This window comes from Ornithodoros turicata, chromosome 2, assembly GCF_037126465.1.
Source record: "Ornithodoros turicata isolate Travis chromosome 2, ASM3712646v1, whole genome shotgun sequence".
In the NCBI taxonomy this organism is placed as follows: domain Eukaryota; kingdom Metazoa; phylum Arthropoda; class Arachnida; order Ixodida; family Argasidae; genus Ornithodoros; species Ornithodoros turicata.
Window position 1 is genome coordinate 9,782,657 of NC_088202.1, and position 21,400 is coordinate 9,804,056.

General features: G+C 46.5%; 1 protein-coding gene across 1 annotated transcript in view; it reads right to left on the bottom strand.

The window, feature by feature from the left end:
* Positions 1 to 5,291: 5,291 nt before the first annotated feature.
* The window catches only part of LOC135385179 (uncharacterized), a 45,982-nt gene continuing 29,873 nt past the window's right edge, over positions 5,292 to 21,400 (bottom strand). The window contains exons 2-3 of the mRNA XM_064614369.1: positions 15,861 to 16,014; positions 5,292 to 5,782 (exon numbers count right to left, since the gene is read on the bottom strand). Of these exons, the coding sequence (XP_064470439.1) occupies positions 5,560 to 5,782; positions 15,861 to 16,014 (377 nt within the window). The 3' untranslated portion in view covers positions 5,292 to 5,559. The remainder of the gene's footprint in view (positions 5,783 to 15,860; positions 16,015 to 21,400) is intronic.

Here is a 21,400-nt window from a genome sequence, read left to right on the forward strand (position 1 = left end):
AAGCGTGATAGTCAATCGCCTGAACTGGTACCTTCAGAGCACATGTTTTTTTCTGAGGTGATGGCGGGATTTCGCCCAGGCCGGTCGGCAATGGACAGCGTTATAACTCTAATCAGTAAGACGCAACAGGCAAGGGCCGAAGGCTTACTCACAGTCGCTGTCTCCCTCGACGTGAAGAAAGCGTACGACAGTGTCCTCCATAGCGTAATCATGGCGACGCTTACAGAAGCTGAAGTCGGGGGCTTCCCCTGGGCATGGATGAAAGACTTTGTGGCTGACCGCTCCCTGCTTGTGCGCACCCTTGACGGGGATACTGCGACGTTCCGTGTGCATCGTGGTGTTCCACATGGAAGCGTCCTCAGTCCCCTCTTATTCAATATCATTATGGTTTCTCTTCCTGCGCAGCTCCTTGACCACACTCACATAACACTATATGTTGACGACATCTGTATCTGGACCTCCTCCATTCGGCCTGACACGATCCAACGCCGACTACAAGGTTTATTAGACACCATTTTAAAATATCTCCTTGACTTGGTTGTCTTACCTAGCAAGACTGTATTCATGGCATTCCCACGAAGATCATTCCAGAAGTACACGCTTCTCATCGATGACTCGCGACCTTTGTCACGACCTGTGGATACCTGGATATTACAACTGACCGTGGCCTGACGTGGTCCTGCCATGTGACGCTTGCTACCAAGGCAAACTGTTTGATAAATGTACTTATGCGTATTGCCGGTGCATCCTGAAGCGCATCATGCTCTGACCTCTATCGTGTTCATCAGGCCCCGGTGTTGGGAACATTGCGGTATAGCTTACCCATTCTACATGCTCTCAGCCGAACCCACGAACAGGAACTACGAGGCCCGTAGCCTCCGTGCCTCTTTGGTAGTCCCCAGGACAACAGAGACGTACTCTGTCTTGGCAGAGGCGCGAGAGTAGCCTGCTCATATTCTGTTGGACGGGGATGCCCTTCGCACTTATACACGCTACATTACACGGCACCCGCTCCACTACCTTTGTCGCATTGATGAGGACTGCCCGGCGTCTGCTTTTCGCAGTGTCATTGTCAGTCTGAAAGGCAGCATTACTTCTCCCGCGTCTACACCATCCTATGCACCGGCGACGTGGACACTTGAAACACCCCGTATTTACTCTACCACACATGGTCTTCAACGAAAGAACGACATCCCCGCAGTCGTGGCCCACCAGAGGTGGGGAAATTACTTTTATTTTGTAATGCATTACCATTACTCATTACTTGTATAAAAAACTAATGCATTACATTACTCATTACTTTTTGGATATTAGTAATGCATTAGTAATGCCATTATTTTAACGAAGTAATGGCATTACTCTGGCATTACATTTACGTTTTAGGGCATAAGCCTCATAGGTGCTATGCATAAGTTTTTTCCTTGCTTTTTTTGCTATAGGCAATAACCACACGAGTATCCCCAAATCGGTGCCACTAAATCCCCACAGAAGCGAGTCTGACATGCAAAAACTATACATAAGATTTAGTGCAGCTGATGCCTTTTCTAGCATTATGAAGCCGGCGGATGAAGCTCAGCCTACAGTTCTGTCCTAGCAGAGAAACTACCTCTGACAGCATAAGAGAAACTAACATGGTACCATACCAAAACAGTGAATCCCTACAGCAATTGTTACGTGTTATCCTCACAGAGGCTATGTTTCTATTTCATTGATTTTCCTTTAGTCCAAATGCGCACAGGAGAAAATCGGTGATATCACCATGTAGACACTTGTGACACACATCGCCAACTGTTGAACTCTTGCAGAATTCCCCAAGGCTGCGCCTTTCTCTTTCCATGTTGCCCTGTGCTCATTGTTAAAGGCGGGTTGAAGAAAATTTGGATGTTCCCAATCTTCACGTGGCGCAATGAACATTCGACAAAAGTAATGAGTAATGCCACCCTGCATTACTCAGTCGAAATGTAATGCATTACCATTACTCATTACTTGCTGGCAAAATGTAATTCATTACCATTACTCATTACTCAAAAGTAATGCATTACCGGTAATGTATTACTTTGTAATGCATTACTCCCCACCTCTGTGGCCCACCAACTCACATTTTAGCATCTCGCCTCAACACACCGACTAAGTCGCCATATATGCCACTGATGGCTCAGTGACACATAATAGATCAAGCGCGTCTTTCTACATTCCGGATGAAGTCCTGGGACATGCTTTCAAACTCCCAGCTGGGTCATTCCACGCCAAATGATCGACAGGTGCCGCTCGACCCCCACTAGAATTTTATGTGAATTTTTTGTGTGGTTCCTTATGACTCCGAAAGCATCAGATCATTGGTCTTTTCTAACGAAATTGAAATTTATGGGGTGCAGAGCCCCTCAAAGGAAACCTATGTCGTTTTAAGCATGCATTACGGCCCGCGTAAGGCACGGAGCATGTTAAAAAGCGTCTTATTTGATAGGGGAGAGTTCATTTTACCGTATGTAAACAATTTTCACCATCGCACTCGACGGTCTCGATGCTTGTCGCGTGCACGAAATTTGCAAAATTTCAGCAAGTTTACGATTTTGTTTAAATATAAAATTCTGCAAGTTCTTCCTAATTTTTTTTCATATAGCCCTCGTGTTGTACTTTAAGCACAAAAAAGTCCAACCCCGTCGGTGCACTGTAAGCCGCAGTAAAAAATCGGGAAGTTGTGAAAATTCGACAAAATGCATATTTTTGACCGAAACATTCGGTGTGTGGCGGTCAGGATAGAAGCGCGATCAAGGTGTCACTAGAAAAGACCAATGTTCTGTTGCTTTTGGAGTCATGAGGAACCACCAAAAAATTCACATAAAATTCTAGGGGGGGGGGGTCGAGCGGCACCTCTGGATCACTTGGCGTGGAATGGCCCTACTGTGTCCTCGATCCTCGACAGCAGCGGAATTGTTCGGTATTCTGGCAGCACTGCGCATATTGGTGGTTTGCAACTTCCTGTCAAAATGACGTAAGGGAAGTTGCAATGTCACATGGATTTACGCTTCCGGCCCGAAGTTCTGCTGGAGTCGTATAGCGTCAGCGTGTTTTCAACGTAAAAAGAAGTGGATGGTCATCGCTTAACAGCACTAATTCAGCGGGAAAAGGGTATAGAATGTATCGCGTACCGTGAAGAAACTTACTTTGGAAAAATTTAATCAGTGTAAGCGAAAATTGAAGTAAGGGGTGTAGGCACTTGTCACCAAATTCCGTGTTGTCTACTTATCGTGTTGAAATGTGCGTGGCTATGATAACCTTAAATGTGAGAAGAATAGACGACCTGTGCCCCTACGTCATTGGTTACGTAACGCCGCCACGCAAAGCATGCTGGTGGGCACTATCAGCTTTATCAGCCTCAGCCGACGCGTTTTTCCCGTTTCTTGCCCACCACAGCAAAATATAGATGACCCCCCAAGCAGCAAAATGCACTGAAAGTCGAGTGCAATAGGGGTGGACAGGTAGATGAAAGGCCTTGAACAGATTCAGGAAACTAGAGAACATTGATAAGACACATACCGTCCACCCCTAATGCACTCGACTTCCAGTACATTGTGCTGCTTGGGCCTCTGTTTACAAACATGTGACGTAACGAGAAGACCTGTTCGAGGTTATATTTTGCTCTGGTGGGCAAGAAGCGGGGAAAACGCGCCGGCTGATAGGCTGATAAGGTTGATAGGTGCCCACCAGCATGCTTTGCGCGGCGGCGAAACGTAATTGATGACGTAGGGGTGCAGGTCGTCTATAACCTCGAACCGGTCTTCTCGTGACGTCACATGTTTGTAAACAGAGGGTCGTCTATATCACTAAAGCCACTGCTTCGTTCCAAACAAAAAGGAAACGACTACATGCGTACTATCCTGAGAGTGCGGAAGATTGCTGCATAAAATACATTGCCTGTACATTTTGTTGTGCCATATCTGAAATGTTGCTTCTTATCTTTGTTCTCTGAAGCGTCTAATTGACCGCGTTGTAACACAACATTTCGCACAGCAATAGATCGCGATTTCAAAGCGAACGCCGAACGAAACCGAAACATGCGCATGTGTCACGTCAAACATGTGTCACGGAATCTAAACTTTGTCACAAGAAAAGTACGTGCGGAGTATCTGTTAAAGTACCTTACTTCTTTGTGAGGCAAGCGTTCCCAGGCGAACTCATCTTGGTTGTCGTTTAAGCCAGAGTTTATAAAGTTTTGGTTTGCTCCAATTGAGCGAAATTTCGGACCTGAAGTTCGAAGACCCAGCATGCGTAGCGCCACTTCTCAACTTGAAAACCACCCATTGGGCAGGAAACGTGGGTCATTCTTACCGACAGCAAGGCCTCATTAGATATATTATCGTCATATCGCCCCAGCGTAAGTGATTTGCGCGCCATGACACTTCAGAAATTCACTCAACTCTTAGCCACTGGTCACAACATCACGTTCCAATGGGTCGCTGGCCATGGCCTGTATGGAAACATCCGAGCTAACGCAGTAGCGAGATATGCGCTATGGCTGATGACACTTCGGCCCTGGCGCGTCTGCCGCTTACAGCCTCCACATGCTGTTTACATGTTCTTTGTCGGTGTGCCGCATGTGCCCGGCAGTTCCGTGTCGGAACTATACCATTTATAACTCATTCCTACGGTCTATCGACCCATTGATGGAGCTTGTCGTCGCTTGCCACTGCAGTCGTATATAGAAGAATATCTCCTCTGCCACCTACGACTCAATATGTTAAAACGTAATCCGTCGCTTCCCTTCGAAATGGGCCGGTTAAGTTCCCCAAACTGCACTGTCTGTGGCATGGAAGCTGACATCTCTCACGAACTCCTGTATTGTCAATAGCACCTTCACCTTCGTTGCGGTCTACTCCAGATTGGCTGTAATGACTTTTCCTTTGCCACTCTCCTTGCCCTCGTCCTGCACCCCAACCAGTGGGCTGTCACTGCCCTCCGTTTTCTGCGAACCGCATGTCGGTCCATACGTAACTCGTCGGCATCTTCGCCGCCTAAAGACGACGAGCGCCCAGCTCGCTGGAGCAAGCGACGACGAGCGCTCAACAGACCCGAGCGCGAGCGCCTGGAATAAACCACTTCCAGTTCTGACACTGAACTAGCTGGTTGTCGGCTCTTTCTTCCGTGGCACCTTTGCCACACTTTCTTCGTTTGGAAATTTACCCTCAGGGCGGCTGTATATAATCTGCTTTCAACAGGTTTGCGCAGGTATATCCTTGTGAATCTGTGGAATTCATGGGATTTTGTTCCATAATGACATTTTCCTTAACGGATGTCAATAAATGGGAATTTATTTATTTATTGAGGACGTAGCCCTCACACTCGTGGCCTTTGACGAAGTCAACGCACCTTTATCACATGAAAGATTCAGTAACACAAAAGCAACAACGCCCGCCCTATACCATAAAGAGGGCTACCACGGCTTTGAAATGACACTGTGAAGTAATTTGCACACAGATTCTAATGGCATTGGTTTCAATCGATGCGTCTTTAAATTCTCCGTCGGCTGGGATAATCGAGAACACCGCGATGTTCTTTCCGCTATTGAAGGTTTTGCTTGAAAAGAAGCGACGCAAAAACGGCAACGGTAGCCAGGACCCACGTGGGTTTCAGAGTAACACTTCCATTGAGACACTCGTAGTTGCACGGGCCACCGCCGAGGTTCTTCACTGTATCCTTGTTGTCGCTGATCATCCGCTCCACGAGTGAAGAACAGCCCCTGGGCTGTTTCCTTCGGTAACATCTTGCTAGTACTTTCTCCATACTGAAAGAAAAAGACAAAAGAAAGCAAAACACATAACGAACCCGGTGAAGTGCATTATGCTGTCATACCCTATATTTAGAGTGTATGCTAAAAATGTCGACAACGGGCACGATGCTCAACTGAACATACCGTTCGTTATCCTTATTAGTGAGTGTTATTAGGACCCTATACCTAGCGGCACCAACGACATGCAAGCTGCCATTGGTTCCGGTCAGACTTGTACGTAACGCGTTAGAAGTAATTGAGTTACTTGTAATCAATTACAGTCGACCCCCGTTTATCCGGACTTCAGTTATCCGGATCCCGCGGTATCCGGACAAAAGGCACGGGAACAGATTTTCCTCCATGTATTTTGTTCGCGTTTATCCGGACTTCAGCTTCCGGACTCGGACAAGAACTCCATGAAACGAAAGTCGAAAATTCTTGTAATTCAGCTTCAGTTATCCGGACTAGCGTGAATAAAAGGAGACGCTGACCCCACTTCGTCACCATTTTCGCTGTGTTTGGGTTATTCCTGTCACACGTCAGTGACCTACATTCTCCCGAAGGGGACGATGACCCCCTTTTCTATTTGTGTGCGTTCGGTCACGTTGACCATAAAGGTACGTTGACCATAAAGGTACGTTGACCATAACCCAAGAGGGTGGCGATGACGCCAGTGAGAAAGAAGGCCCCGTTGAGGAAGAAGCCCCTGTTGTGACAGTTGAGCATGCGGGATCGGCATTAAGGACTGCACTGACATTTTTCTAGCAGCGCAACAACGTGGCTCAAGTCTATGCAATTAGCAAAAGTTTGCAGGAATTGAGTGCCTACACTACTATGAAACGCTGTCATTCACGAGCTTTCTGTGTTTTAATTAAACCTTGCTCTGTATGACGTTTCTATTCGGTCGTTTCATTTATCCGGATGCCCCGGTATCCGGACGATTTCGCCGGGAACGGCACCCTCCGGATAAACGGGGGACGACTGTACTGTTTTTGTAATTTTTCGAGTAATCCGATTACAATTTTGAGTAATCAATTCCCAAGCAGCACAACATCTTGGCCCAATATTGGCAATGTGGGCCCAATATTGCTGCTTGGGTTACTTTTGAAGTAGAGCCACATTCCTAATACTAATGCTCTGTACCAAATTTGCTGTGTCTTTGTTGGGCCGTTGTAGTGTAGTGAGTGGAAGTCATCATAATAGCGTTCTGGAATTCTATGCCCCTCTACCTAATCCCCCTACTCCTCTTTCCCCACTGTAGTGTCACAGCGTAGTGGGTCATGCTCCGGAATCCTTGTGAGTCATGTGCAACTTCCCAGTACATACTAGTTGTCAGTCCCTTAGGTTTTCTACTGTTGAGTCCTCAAAGGGTCAATGTCTTGACAGGGAATAAACATGGTAGTCGTACCGTCGGCTGCTTATAGTTAGGCTGGTCTCTGTTAGTTGCGACGAGTTAGACTTGCGCGTAACTAGTAATTGCGTTACTTGTAATCAATTACTTTTTGAGTAATCAGTTACTGTACTGTCAAAGTAATTTTGCGAGTAATCAATTACTTTTCTGAATAATCGATATCCCATTAATTGATTACTTTTCCGGCAGAGATTTACTTATCTTTGAGATGCTCTGCCCCTCAAGCCTCTCGTGCCGTCAGCCTTTGTTGGGCCGTTCTACTATAGCAAGCGGAGTTCGTTGTAATGACATTCTGACATTTCAGGGTCGCTCTCCCTAATCTATTCCTACAAAAGTGTGGTGGTACCTGAACCTTTGGAGGTTTAGTGAGTCATGGGGAAGTTCCACGCAATGCTATTCTACAATCGGGTCAACGTCTTCCCGGACGATAAATAAGGTAGACGTACAGTACATATCTACTTGTCCTACACGCGTTTGTCGTGTTATTTCATCTGTTCCGCTGTTGAACCTTTTTTTCTTTCTTTTCTGAGGCACACAAAGACGGGTAGAATTTTCGTGAATGCAAAGTAACGACCGGAGTAACGCATTACTTTTCTACTCGTTACTCACTTACATTTGGAGTCGAGTAATTGGCAATCAATTAATTTTTTCGAGTAACGGGCACAAGTCTGGTTGTGGTTCTTCTGCCGACGTGAGATGCTGTCATCTCACGGGGGAAGGGACTTGGAGTCCGCAAGCGAATACCGAATGATCAAAAAAAAGAGCAGACACGGAGGACTACTTCAGCTTCACCATGCCCATGCTCAAAGTCATTGGGATGAAATGGTGTTGTGTCGCGGTACCCAGAGGCGGTATACCTTTCCTGTCCTAGCAACGCTTCCCTGTCAGTTCTCACCAGGTACCTGATTACACGGTAAGTGTTTTTCACGTACAGTGCTAGACATATCGTTACGAAACACGCTCAGCGCTCTGATTGGCCGTCTCCAATCTAAGCCTACCGATTGGCCCGTTATAAGCCCACTGATTGGCCGACTAACATTGCCTTCACCAGCACCCGTCAGATGGTGTGCTCGTTAGTGGCTTTATCTCAGATGTCCAAACTTACCTCGTTAGAGTGCTACCAGCTGGCGTAACTCTTTATTGGCTCTGCCTACTTCATGCTGATTGGTCCATTCTAAGCCTACTGATCCAGACTTCTAATCCAGACCACGCTATGCCTACTGATTGGCCCTTCACACTGGTTGGTCCATTCTAAGCCTACCAACAGCCGGACCTGATTGGTCCACGCTAAGCCTACTGCACAGTGATTGGCTAGCCTGAATTTGTCGGAACCGGGCAGTGGCTTTAGACAAGACACAACAATTGTTGATTTCAACCTTTATTTGGTATAACAGCCTCTTGCCATTGGTCCATCTGTGGGTTGGTCAACTGCATCAGAGAGATCATTGGTCACTCATGTATCGTTATCTACATGCGTCACATGTATCACAGCGTTGTGTGATCACTGTTTACTTTCGGTATACGTTTTAATACGAGTGGCCTCGATGACTCGAAAAACGTGATTTACGACCTCCGAAGCTTTGATATAAAACAGATGGCTCGAACACGTTGTGGCAGGCTCATCTTCAAGGTGACCCAGTTTCTCGGACTTGCAACCGTAGAGAAACAAGCGAGCATTGATATAAAACAGATGGCCCTAACATGTTGGGGCACGGACCGAGAGGGGTATATTACGCGCCTGTGTTCCGGCTATCTAGTTTTCTGTGCGGCTGGCACGATAAGCTGAGCACGGTCTTTGTCGACATGGGGGTACACTTGTGAACCTGGAAGGTGCGCGACATTTTGGTGGTGTCTATATCGGCGCATTTTGCGAGGTGTGCGCGGGCAGGCTAAAATCGTGTGAGTTGTCCACGCGGCCGAAATTAGTGCCCTGCTGTACCGCGAGTTTGTGAATCTATGTGCCCGTCTGTGATGCTCTTAAAATGAGCCCATTTTTTTAATGAGATGAACTTGTTCATTATGCGACGAGCATTGCATCATCCTAAATTTATATTTCTAATATGGGTGCTTCTAGTAGAGCTCTGTGTAGAAGGAACGCGGAGGTGTGAATATACGCAGGCTATATTTGCGCAGAATGTTCTGCGGGAGAGCAATCTCATATTGTGTTTCTTCATACTCAGCTTGGGTTGAATGTTGTTTTTAAGAGTGAGTACGCGCGAAGCTTCACTGCATAGCACCAACCAATTTCGATTTAATAAGCGTTGGAGCGTCAGTGAGAGCCTCACCACATAGCATCACTGTGCTTTATCATTCTGCTTGATTTAGTTAATTTCTTATGTTCAACGCACACTGTCTAAAACCGCAATATACGCCGACATGGGCAGGCTAAAGTCGCGTGAGCTGTCCACGCGCCGTCGGAAATTCGTGCTTCAGATATTGCAGCATGGTGCTCGTGAATCTATGTGCGCGTCTGCGATGCTCCTAAGGTGAGCACATTTGTTCTGAGCTGAACCTGTTCATAGTGCTTCTTACTGTTCAGTAGTCCTTTGTCTCGAAGGAACGCGTGCGAGGTGTGTTGCGTGAAATATACGCTGGCTATGTTTGCACAGAATGTTCTGGGAGAGCTCTGAAGGCAATCTGAAATTGTGTTTCTTCGTACTCTGCTTGGGTTGAGTCTTCTTTTTAAGACTGAGTACGTGCGATGCAGTAGAAACGATAAACATGCGATGCGATTCACTGCATAGCATTGTTTAGGAAGCGTTGGAGCGTCAGTGCGAGAAACAATCTTGAGCCTCACCGCATAGCACCACTATGCTTTGTCATTATGCTTGATTTAGTTAATTTCGCATGTTCAAGTGCAACGCACGCTGTCTAAAACAAAAACGAGCCCAAGCTTCACAGCTCTATATGGTTTCTTGATCATTCAAATTGTTTTTCTCTCAAACCAGCTTCTCTTCACAGCATCAACTATCGATATTTTCTTGATCACGTGCTACTTCCTGCTCAGCTATTTTATTTCGAACGCGTGCGGGCTTCGATGCTTAGCATCACGACATTTGTGAATTTTTTTTTGCCATTCTGCTTGATAACCATTGAAATCAATTTTTATGTTGAAGTGCAAAGAACGCACGGTAGGAAAACCAATCCTAGGCTTGTTCCCACGGTCACCTAACGCACACATGCAACCAGGTCAAGCCAACTTTACTTGTGTTCTATGTAGGTGGTTAGAGTGTTTTGAGATGTGTACATCATACCCTGAACACGTTTTATTTTATTTCCCATTAGCAACTGTGGCTATGAGAAGTGTGAACAGCAGGAGGTGGCGCCAGGTTGATGTAAGCTGTTTTATTCATGTTCAGCAATGAATGGGCCTTCTAACGCTGGCTCTCTATCTACAAATATGAACCAATAAGCAGTTGGATAGAAATGAGTCACCAATGCAGCTAGAATGGACCTTTTTTCACACCCGCGTTGCGGCTGTCCATCGCCAGCCTCAGCCTTCTTTGCAAAGAGGGTGCAAGTATATAACCTATATGGAGTATTCCCTGAAGGGCTTAAAGTCGCGCGGGTGACACCCATAATTAAAAAAGGTGGTGTACCTGGCTTCAGTAACTACCGACCAATTTCTGTTCTTCCCCTATTTTCGAAAATTGTGGAGAGATTGTTAAACAATAGATTAGTTTCTTATCTGCGGTCATGTAACGCAATTACCACTGCCCAGTATGGGTTTTTGAAAGACAGTTCCACAGAATCTGCACTTTTATTCGTGAAAGAGCGAATTCTGGAAAATTTTGAACATCGTCTTATGACAGCTGGTTTGTTCTTAGATATTGCGAAAGCATTCGATTCCTTAAGCCACAAGATTTTATTGGAGAAATTATCGTTCTACGGTATCCGGGGTATTGCTCATCAGCTTTTCAATGACTATCTCCATGGTCGCTCCCAGTATGTTGTTGTAAATGGTGTGCGCTCACAAACGTTACCTGTAACTAGTGGTGTGCCACAGGGGTCCATTTTAGGTCCCACGCTATTTTTGGTGTTTATCAATGACATTGTAAATGCGTCGAGCGATGTTAGTTTCGTCTTGTATGCGGACGACACGAATATATTTTTCCCTTGTGAGTCTGAAAATTCAGTTGCAAACAAACTGAACATTTTGTTGAGTGATTTGAGTAGCTGGCTACTAGCGAACCACTTGCGCCTTAACGTTAGTAAGACTAAGTATATGTTGTTTAGACCGCGCGGAAAAATGCTGGTCTCTGAACCAAATGTTGTCCTCAATGGTGCCCCTGTGGCGCGTGTACATGAATTGAAGTTTTTGGGAGTTGTTTTTCAAGAGAATCTCTCCTGGAATAGTCATGTTCAAATGTTGAGGCAGGAGCTCGCAAAGGCTATCGGGCTGCTCAACAGAGCACGAATGATACTCCCCATGCATGTTAAATTGATTCTTTACTATTCATTGGTGTTCTCGCGGTTATCGTACTGTATTTTGGTTTGGGGTTCGACGTCCCCAACCAATTTTTCAGTTATTCAACGCTCCCAAAACAAGGCTGTTCGGGCCGTTGGTAATCTGCCGTTTCTTTCGCCTGTAAGCGACATCATGAAAAAACATCGCATTTTAAGTGTACAGGCTATGTATCAGCATAACTTGGTGTTAAAATTTTTCAAGGAATTTAAAAAGAACCCGGACATTTTTTGTAGTAAATATGGTATTAATACTCTCGTTGTTCCTTATCTCTTACGTACTGCTCCACTGGTTTGTATCCCTAGATGCAGGACGAAATATGGGGAAGAAAGATTGTCTTTCTTAGCTGCTAAGTATTTTAACAGCTTTTATGATTTAATGGTGAAATGCGACTCTGTTCGAACTTTCAGAAAAGAATTAGCAGGTGTTCTCTTGTAGCTCTTCGGAGCATTGATCGATGAATACGTATCGTTGTAAGATTTGTTTTGCTTTTATTACTTTATTATTTTATTACTGCTTTATACTAATAGATTATCGTCTTCACTGTCTTGTTTGTTTGATTGTATTGGCTGTGCTCTCGCCATGTCGGGGACTGTGTCCCTTTTGCGCGTGCACATTACCAAATAAACCTGAAACCTGAAAACCAGCGCCATCTATTGTATATGTAGGGAACCTTCTTCGGCGCCGTCAGAGCATGCGCAGAAACGTTGCGAAAAAGTTTCATTGTGAACCAGTGAGCAGCCGGATGGAGGCATGGGCCAATAGCAGTGGGAGCCTACCAGCGTAAGACCCCGCCCCTAAACTAAACACATCATGGCTAAAGTTCCAATAGGCCACAGTTAAACTTATATTATCTTATCTAGAGATTAGAGGGAGTGACCAATGAGTGGCTTGCAGTTCGACGGACCAAAAGCAGTTAGATCTAGCAATGAGTGGAAGTGACCAATCACAGTTGGAGTCTGTTAGGGAGCTCAAGAGATGAGTGGCCATGAGTGCCTTTGAGTGACCAATGAGACGCTTGTAGTCAGATGGGCCAATGAGCAGACCACTTGCAGTTAGATGAACCAATGGCAGTTGGTGTTTACCGACGGAGCTGAGTAACCGGCTAGCAATAAGCGCTAGAGATGACCGGATAGAAATGTGAACCAATTGGGTAGAAGGTTCCAATAACCCTGGCTACACTTATCTCATCTAGAGATGAGTGTGAGCGACCAATGGGTGGCTTGCAGTTCAATGGACCAATAGCAGTTGGTGAGTGGCCACTTGCAGTCAGATGGGACAACGAGCGGACCACTTGCAGTTACATGAACCAATAGCAGATGGCATCTACCGAGGGAGCTGCGTGACCGGCTAGCAATGAGTGCAAGAGATGACATCATAGAATTATGGACCAATGAGTGGATTGATACATGTGTGACCAATGATCTCTCTGATGCAGTTGACCAACCCACAGATGGACCAATGGCAAGAGGCTGTTATACCAAATAAATGTTGAAATCAACAATTGTTGTGTCTTGTCTAAAGCCACGGCCCGGTGCCGACAAATTCAGGCTAGCCAATCACTGTGCAGTAGGCTTAGAATGGACCAATCAGTGTGAAGGACCAATCAGTAGGCATAGCGTGGTCTGGATTAGAAGTCTGGATCAGTAGGCTTAGAATGGACCAATCAGCATGAAGTAGGCAGAGCCAGTAAAGAGTTGCGCCATCTGGTGGCACTCTAACGAGGTAAGTTTGGACATCTGAGATTGAGCCACTGCCGAGCACACCATCTGGCGGGCGCTGGTGAAGGCTATGTTAGTCGGCCAATCAGTGGGCTTAGCGCCATCTGGTGGCACGAGGTAAGTTTGGACATCTGAGATAGAGGCACAGCGGGGCCACTGCCGAGCGGGCGGGCGCTAGTGAAGGCTATGTGAGTCAGCCAATCAGTGGGCTTATAACGGGCCAATCGGTAGGCTTAGATTGGAGACGGCCAATTAGAGTGCTTAGAAAGTCTGTAAAATGTGGAAAGTGATCAGTAGGCTTAGAATGGACCAATCAGTGGAGCCGGTTAATTAGCATAAAAGCTCAGCGATCAGCACGCACCAATCAGCGTGAAGTGGGCGGAGCCAAGTAATTAGCATGGGCCTATCAGCGTGAAGTGGGCGGAGCCAAGCCAACTAATTAGCATAAAGGAGCGGTGCTACGGTCAACCAATCAACGATCAGTAGGCTTAGCATGGGCCAATGAACGTGAAGTGGGCGGAGCTAATGACACAAATTAGATGGCTTAGAATTGGCTTGTGTTGGATTACAACTGGATTGTGTTGGATTAGAACTGGATTTTCGCTTAGAATTGGATTAGAATAGGCTTCTCTTGGATTAGAGAAAACTCTTGGCCATAGGACAACTACTCATAGTGCATAGGCCCCACATATTACACAAGGCTTGAAAGCTTTAAAGAAAAGGTTGTGCCAGATTTAGTTCGCTTACGTGACACATTGGCGCACACCGTGATTCGCTACGAGACACGGTCATAGTGTACCACCATACACCTTGGCAACTGTGTGCTGATGCTCCCTCCCCTCCAAGGTGAGTTCAAGCGCTGTGTGCACCACTCATGCGGTAGTCGTTGTCGCTGCGTATTTGAGTAAACGTTATATGTATGGAGCTTTGACGCAGAATACAAAGTTGGAGTAGTTGAGATTGTAGCCGGGGGGGTGGGGAGGGGCATGTGTTGCTATAGCTGGTGAGCATGGCAGAGGACGCTGACAGCCGTCATCACACTGTTTCTGGTATACGGGTGTATGAAACTTCACATATGATCAAGTAGGGTCCGGGTACCGAGATTTCGCGAGGCCAATTTCCGGGATTCCGGGATAATAAGTTTCGGCTTTCTTGACAACTAATATTCAGCGGTACGAGTGAAAAGGAAACAACGGTGTCTTACTGACTTTTGGTTTCGAACGTCTCTTTCCCGGAAAATATCATTTGCAATCCGAAACCTAACCAACCTCCTATCTGCTGACTCACGTGAACGACACAAACCACAGCTGAGACCCTGAGGCCCTCAGGCCTCAAGTATAGCATTAAATCTGCTACGAAATCAGAAGGAGCCTTCCGATCCATAAGGCTACACAAAATATTGCAGAATCTCCCTCTCTACAGAATCTCCCTTTTTGTTCTTTTGATCCTCACGAATACGTACATTTGAAAGTAAAAAGAGAAAATGGCTACAGGCTTTTCAGAAAACTAGACTCGGCTGCTCCAGACAGAACACCACAGTTACTGTGGATGAGTAGAAGGGTAGAAATGCAAAACGCACCATCCCATGTATTCACACAAGCGACATTCCCCAGAATACTCCAGCGGAAAATGCGAAAAACTTAGCTGCCTCGTAAGTACAAGAGGTCAACATTACTTCTCGTGCGCTGCTCACTGCGGGAAATATCCTGGGGCGCAGCCATAAGATTGGCAGACGACAAGAGGAGACGCGTTTTAACGCAAAGTCGATATTCCGGCACGGTGCGAATTCTCAGTAGAATACGCGGAAAACTTCTGGCCCGTGACGAGTTTTTCTTTTTCTTGCGTTTTCCTGTACTAGAATGCACGGTGGGGATGACAAGAAACGCGCATTGTATCGCAATTTGTGATAGCGTGGTTACGCAGGTGGATACAGTCCCATACGACATCTTGGGGATAGTTGCGAAAAATCCCGATCCAGTTCCGGGATCCACATTTAGAAACCACGAAATCTGGGATTTGCAAAAAAACGGCTAGAGATTTCGAACCCTGTCGTCAAGTTATTGCCAGAAATGGATTCTTAAGATGCATGCTCTAAACCGTCATTTTGTTACTCTCAGACGTGTCATCACATTTTGCGCTTAGCGCCCTCCAACGACCTTTCTGAGCCCCGTAGCAAGCGCCCTTTGCGTTAAGTTCGTCACATGCTTTCAGTGTGAGAGTCGTGATGTGATGTCATGTGATAAAGAAGCAAATGAAGATGTGAGTTTCGGGAGAGTCGTGAAGCTTTCCAGCCAGGTATAATGCATGGATGCCTAAGTGGTGCGAGCCCACCTAACGTAATCCACTTTAAAACTGGTATTTTCACAATAGTTCATAGTCAACAGTTGTTCATCTTGTATTTTTTCCGCTTTTTGTCGTACTGAACCAAAGACGCAGCACAGTGCGCAGAAAGCTTTACGTAAACCTGTATAGAGATGTATCAACTCAATCGCTTACCAGCATCCAATCTTGTGGTCCTGAGCATTGTCTTTCTGCAGAGTTCCCAATCCGGTGTGTTCTCCGAACTCGTCTATTTTAGCCAGCTCGGGAACGCATTCAAACTGAATCTTAATTGATTCTTCGAAGCCGCAACCGGATGAAGAAGGGAGAGCTGCGTAGTAGTACAATGAAATTAGTTCTCCTACCATTACTATGCATCTCGAACGAATCGAGAAACCGTTCACTGCACACATGCACGCACAAGATACTATTCACCCTTTCACTGTTTTCCAACAGAAGGCACAACCGGAAGTTGCCTAGAGTCCGAAGCGGCTGCATGTGGCGCCACGCCCTCATTTGAGTCATTTGTCACTCATTTGAGCTCAACCCTTTCACTATTTGTAAACAGTGAAAGGGTTTAACTGAAATGAGTGACACGGCGTGGCGCCACATGTGGCCGCTGACACTGGGAACCCTACCCAACTTCCGGTTGTGCCTTCTATTTGTAAACAGTGAAAGGGTCAACGTGTTTAAAACATGAACAAACAACGTTGGTGGAATGACTGTAAAGCCCGGCTTACACTAACCGGAAATACGAGAAATTCTCGTTAGCCTTATGAGACAGTTCAAACAGTTGACTGAGTCCGCACAAACTCTAACCGGCAAAATCGGGCAAATTGACGTTTCACGTGAAGCTAACAAACTCGTCTCACTTCTCTATACGCGCACCGTGCGCAGAGAGAGAGAGAGAGAGAGAAAAGAAGAGGGTTTTTGGTCTCTATATGTATTGGCATCGAGGAGGGTTTTTGGTCTCAGTGTGCTTTCTCTTTACATTACACGGGCCACGACTACGAAGGCTCAGAGGATAATCCCTTTACGAGCAGCTAAGCAACCATTTGTACTGGTGTCGGAGGTCATGCCCTAAGTCAGTGGGCCATTAAAGTAATGAGAAGAGAGAGAAAGACGATGCAGGAACCAGGATGGTGTCATCCACACCCCCACACCACCCATACGAGCCAGCACTATGCTGCGCATGCGCACCGCTTGCTCGGCGGATGGATACGGTCGGCGCAGTTTTCCCTGTGCGACAGCAGATGGCGACACAGAGTGACATGGTTCAATGAGCTTTCAGTCGGTGTATATGTGTACTCATATTTCATGCTTTTTTATAAAAACGAAAAGCGGTAGTCATATAAATTTGGTGTCTATCGATTCTTGAAATATATCGAAAAAATTTTAAATGATCATTTTTTTTCGCAATGGCTATAGAAGTAAAACATGTTCAAAGAGGAACGAGAAAAATTGTGTATTTTTTTCACGTTCGTGACGTCGCCGTAAAATACATACTACATGTTTCAGAACAAATTTTCATAAAAAGGGGAGTTGCCTTAGGGCGGTTTTACTTTCGCCATTGGATTACTCGACGGGGCTGCTACTAGGAAGCCGTATTTATTACCAATTCGGGGACTAATTTACAGATATATTTTCATCAACTTTTTAATTATTGACTTTAGGGAGCACATTGCAATTGTAATATTAAAGCCTGATCTTCACATGATGCGCTAGAACCACTGACGAAGCACGAAAGTAATCGCAGCGCGCGCCACAGGCCTAATTATTTCACCTCAGCCACCTGTTTCGCAACTCAAGTGGTCGGCAAAAGAGCGACGGTGACGTCGATATCTCGGCCCTCACTTAGCGTCACAGAAAAACGATCTTTGTTTGTTTTTCTTTTTCTTTTTTTGCTTGCAAAGAGCTTTGCGCATCACCAGTACATATCAGCGCTTATCGTACCGCGGAAGGGCAATAGCTGTGTCCGGCAGGATGAAATGACTGATGCGGCAAGCGACTGCGAATACATGAAGGAACGAAAGGAACGAAAAAGAAAAACAAAACAAACATCGTGAAACATACCGCGATAAGGGTTTGCATCGTGTGTGACGTTTTTCTGTGACGTTAAGTGAGGGCGGAGATATCAACGTCACCGTCGCTCTTTTGGCGATCACTTTGTTTCCAGCGGAAGACCGAGGTGAAATACTTAGGTCTATAGCACGCGCTGAGATTACTTTAGCGTATCATCAGTGGTTCGAGCGGATCATGTGGTGATCAGGCTTTAATGTTGAAATCGCAACGTGCTCCCTAAAGTCAATAATTAAAAAGTTGACCGAAATATCTTCGTTAGTTAGTCCCCTAATTGAGCAAAAAATTGGTTTCCTAGTAGCAGCCCCGTCGATTAATTCAATGACATAAGTAAAATTGCCCTAAGGCAACTCCCCGTTTTATGAAAATGTGTTGCAGATATAAGGAAACACCCTGTATTATTATTCAATCTGCACAGTGGCGCAGTGCTAAAAGTGCAAAAAATTTCTGTTTGTGGTGTATGCCTTCTCTCTTGCATGCTCCTGAGCGTCGACTTTATTATTTTACCACGTGATTCTTAATACAGCACTCAAATTTTGTCTGACTTCGCAGTTCGCACCAACGACGATGAAAAACAATGCTTATATTTACACTTTTAATGCCTATTTCGAGGTGCACAGTCAGTGCATATTTTTGGTAACATGGTTGCATGCATATTTCTGGAGTTCTTATTACATATTTATCTGTGATTATATTATTATCAGACAATGCGGTCCCGCTATATCGAAGCGTAATTTTCTGCGGCAATGTCACCGTAAAATCATAACGCGGAAGCACGGTGTGCGCTAGTTGCCCAAAACGACATCGGGCACTTGACGACATCATTTTCTTCACGTAACAGTGACCTACCCAGAGTTCATACTGCACAATACCCGTCGCATTTTGCCATCTACTCTCTCAGTTCCCCAGGCAGCAGGTATGTTGCGGTGCTACCAGTAACAAAAAGGAAAACGAGCGCCAGAAGGCTCTGATTTACATAACCGATATAATAGCCCGAATGCGTCACTTCTTTATGCGTTGGAGCTCGCCTCCACGCACACCTGCACTGAAGCGGTGCAGAACTAATAGCGCGAGAACGCCAAGGTCAACCCTCATCTCCTGTCCCTTACGGATGCCATCCAAGTGCAGCGCAACCGAGCCCCCGACTCAGAGTACTACAACGCTGAACGGCAGCCCTTCCACTCCCCTCCCACACACCCGATATAACATCCCAACGCGACGCGTCTTTATTCTGGAGCCAGCTCCACACCACAGTGACCACACCTGCGATGCAAAACTAATAGCGCAAGAATGCCAAGGTCAACCTTCCTTCCCCGCTTCTTAAGGATGCCATCCATCCAAGTGCAGCGCCGCCCCACCGACCGACATCCCGACTCCGAAGTCTGAATGCAACGTTGAACAGCAAATACCCTTCCCCTCCCTTCCACCGGCAGCAAGGTCACGCATACGACTAGAACCTTCCCGCTACTGGTAAACTCATTATCACAAGACACAAGGACAGGATCACTGAAACACTGAAACTGGGGCACCATATCCATGTTAGTCAAAGCATACTTCTATGCAACTCCCCGCCCCTCCCCCGGAATTGCCAATATGAAAACCGACAAACAACGACGGTATCAACTTGAAAAACTCATCACAGGGACTTCAAACTCAATATCACATAATTGCCCGTCATTCAACATCAAACGTAACATCACATCATTACTCATAATTCAACATGATTTTCAAAACCAAATCACATAATGCCGATCACTCAACATCAAACTCAACCTGACATCACATCATTGTCCATCGTTCAACATCACATCAGTCTGAGTGATGTGATGGTGAATGATGTTGGTGATGGCCGTCATGAGTGAATTCGCCGACCTATGTCTGTCAGTGTCCTTTCACCTCCTCCTCCTCCTCACGTAACCTATATAACCTCTGCAGCGGGACACAATACAGTAGCTAAAGTAGTGACTGTAGGACGCAAAGAATACCGCAGCAGGAGAGAATGAAGTGACGCCGAAAGCCCGTGCCCACATTTCCCCACCCTGCGACACCCAGAGTACGTCTTTCTGGGGTGAAATTTCATATCGTGTAGATGCCAACGATTTATAATGCCGATAATGAATCATAGATCTCAAGCCGGCGAAAAGTGATGCAGAGATTCCTTAAGTCGGGGAATACACTGCAGCAACACGGGAGCAAGACCGGGTATTAGTTGGTACTGGTTTATAAAAATCGTATTGCAGCCGAGTGACCAGACACAGGGGTAAGGTATAAACGGAATCAGACAAGGGCACTGCTCTGTCGCGTTGTCGGCTCTAGAAATTGATAATCTTTGTACGGACCGTGACCAGTTCATTTTTAAAATGCGATACCATTATAGGACTCACTCCTCACAAATTACTGTGCCGAATCTCTGCGCCGAAAACTCAGTTCGGACGATAGATGGCGCCTATAGTTACCGTGGGGGCGGAAAAGTTTGACTATTTCCCTGTCCCCGCATACAGCTCGCTGGCGGTTAGGAGTTCGTAGTAAACCATAGCATCGGGCGTGTCTGCGACGTGTGGCTATGGCGAGGCGGCTGCGGGCATCGGAATACTACCTTATATTGTTACGACGACGACGACGACGACGGTGTCAGCAGCGGCGGGCGCATGTCACGCACGGTCATTCTCATTCTGTCCATTAAACCATTGCCATCACCACGCTGTGCCGCCCGTATCATTTGGTGGAGGTGCGGGCTATCCTTTTTCGAAAGCGCTGTTGTCGTGGCCATCGACGCCCCAGCCCCGACCCTATGACGAGCCGACGACGACGTTCCGGACACGGCAATGACGAGGCCCCGAAGATGCCCCAGCCCCGACGACGCCCACGACGGCAGCGCCCTGTGAGGGATACTCTCGGCACCGACCCCGTGGAGGCAGCACAGCGTCAATTCACCAGCGCCCCATCATCGGCCACCTGTCCGCCCTTTGTACGACACCGAATCGAGACATATCTCCATCATCCGCCCCACCGTTGCCTTGCTCATCCTCGACTACATCGCCAGTTGTGCCCCCCGCAGCACCGCATTCTCCATCTGTCGTGCCCCGGAGGTCACGCCTCGGGGAGGGGGGCAATGTTACGACGACGACGACGACGATGTCAGCAGCGGCGGGCGCATGTCACGCACGGTCATTCTCATTCTGTCCATTAAACCATTGCCATCACCACGCTGTGCTGCCCGTATCAATATTACATCTTGCAAGCGAGACTGCCTAGGCGGAAGAGCGACGTCGTGCTCCGTCGTGTAGTGGGCATGCCGACATGACCAAACGGACTTCCCATGTTGGTGGCCTTTGTCTACGCGTTGCAGTAAACTCATTTTCAGGTTTCATGTGAATGCTTCAGCTCAATAAAATCAATGGCTCTCAAAATACACGTAAAAAAAACTGTGCATCATTCACTCGAGGTGCTTGCCACGGGCAACGCACGACAATCGACTTTGAAATTGATTGTGAAATTGAGATGATGAAAAATACCGATTCTGTAAAGCATATCAGAAATAGTATGCAATAGTATTACTCTGGTACAAGCACAGGTCATCCTGGCCGCTGTAAGAAAAAAAAAACTTCAGTAGTCGCGTGTCGTCCACTGGTCTCGCG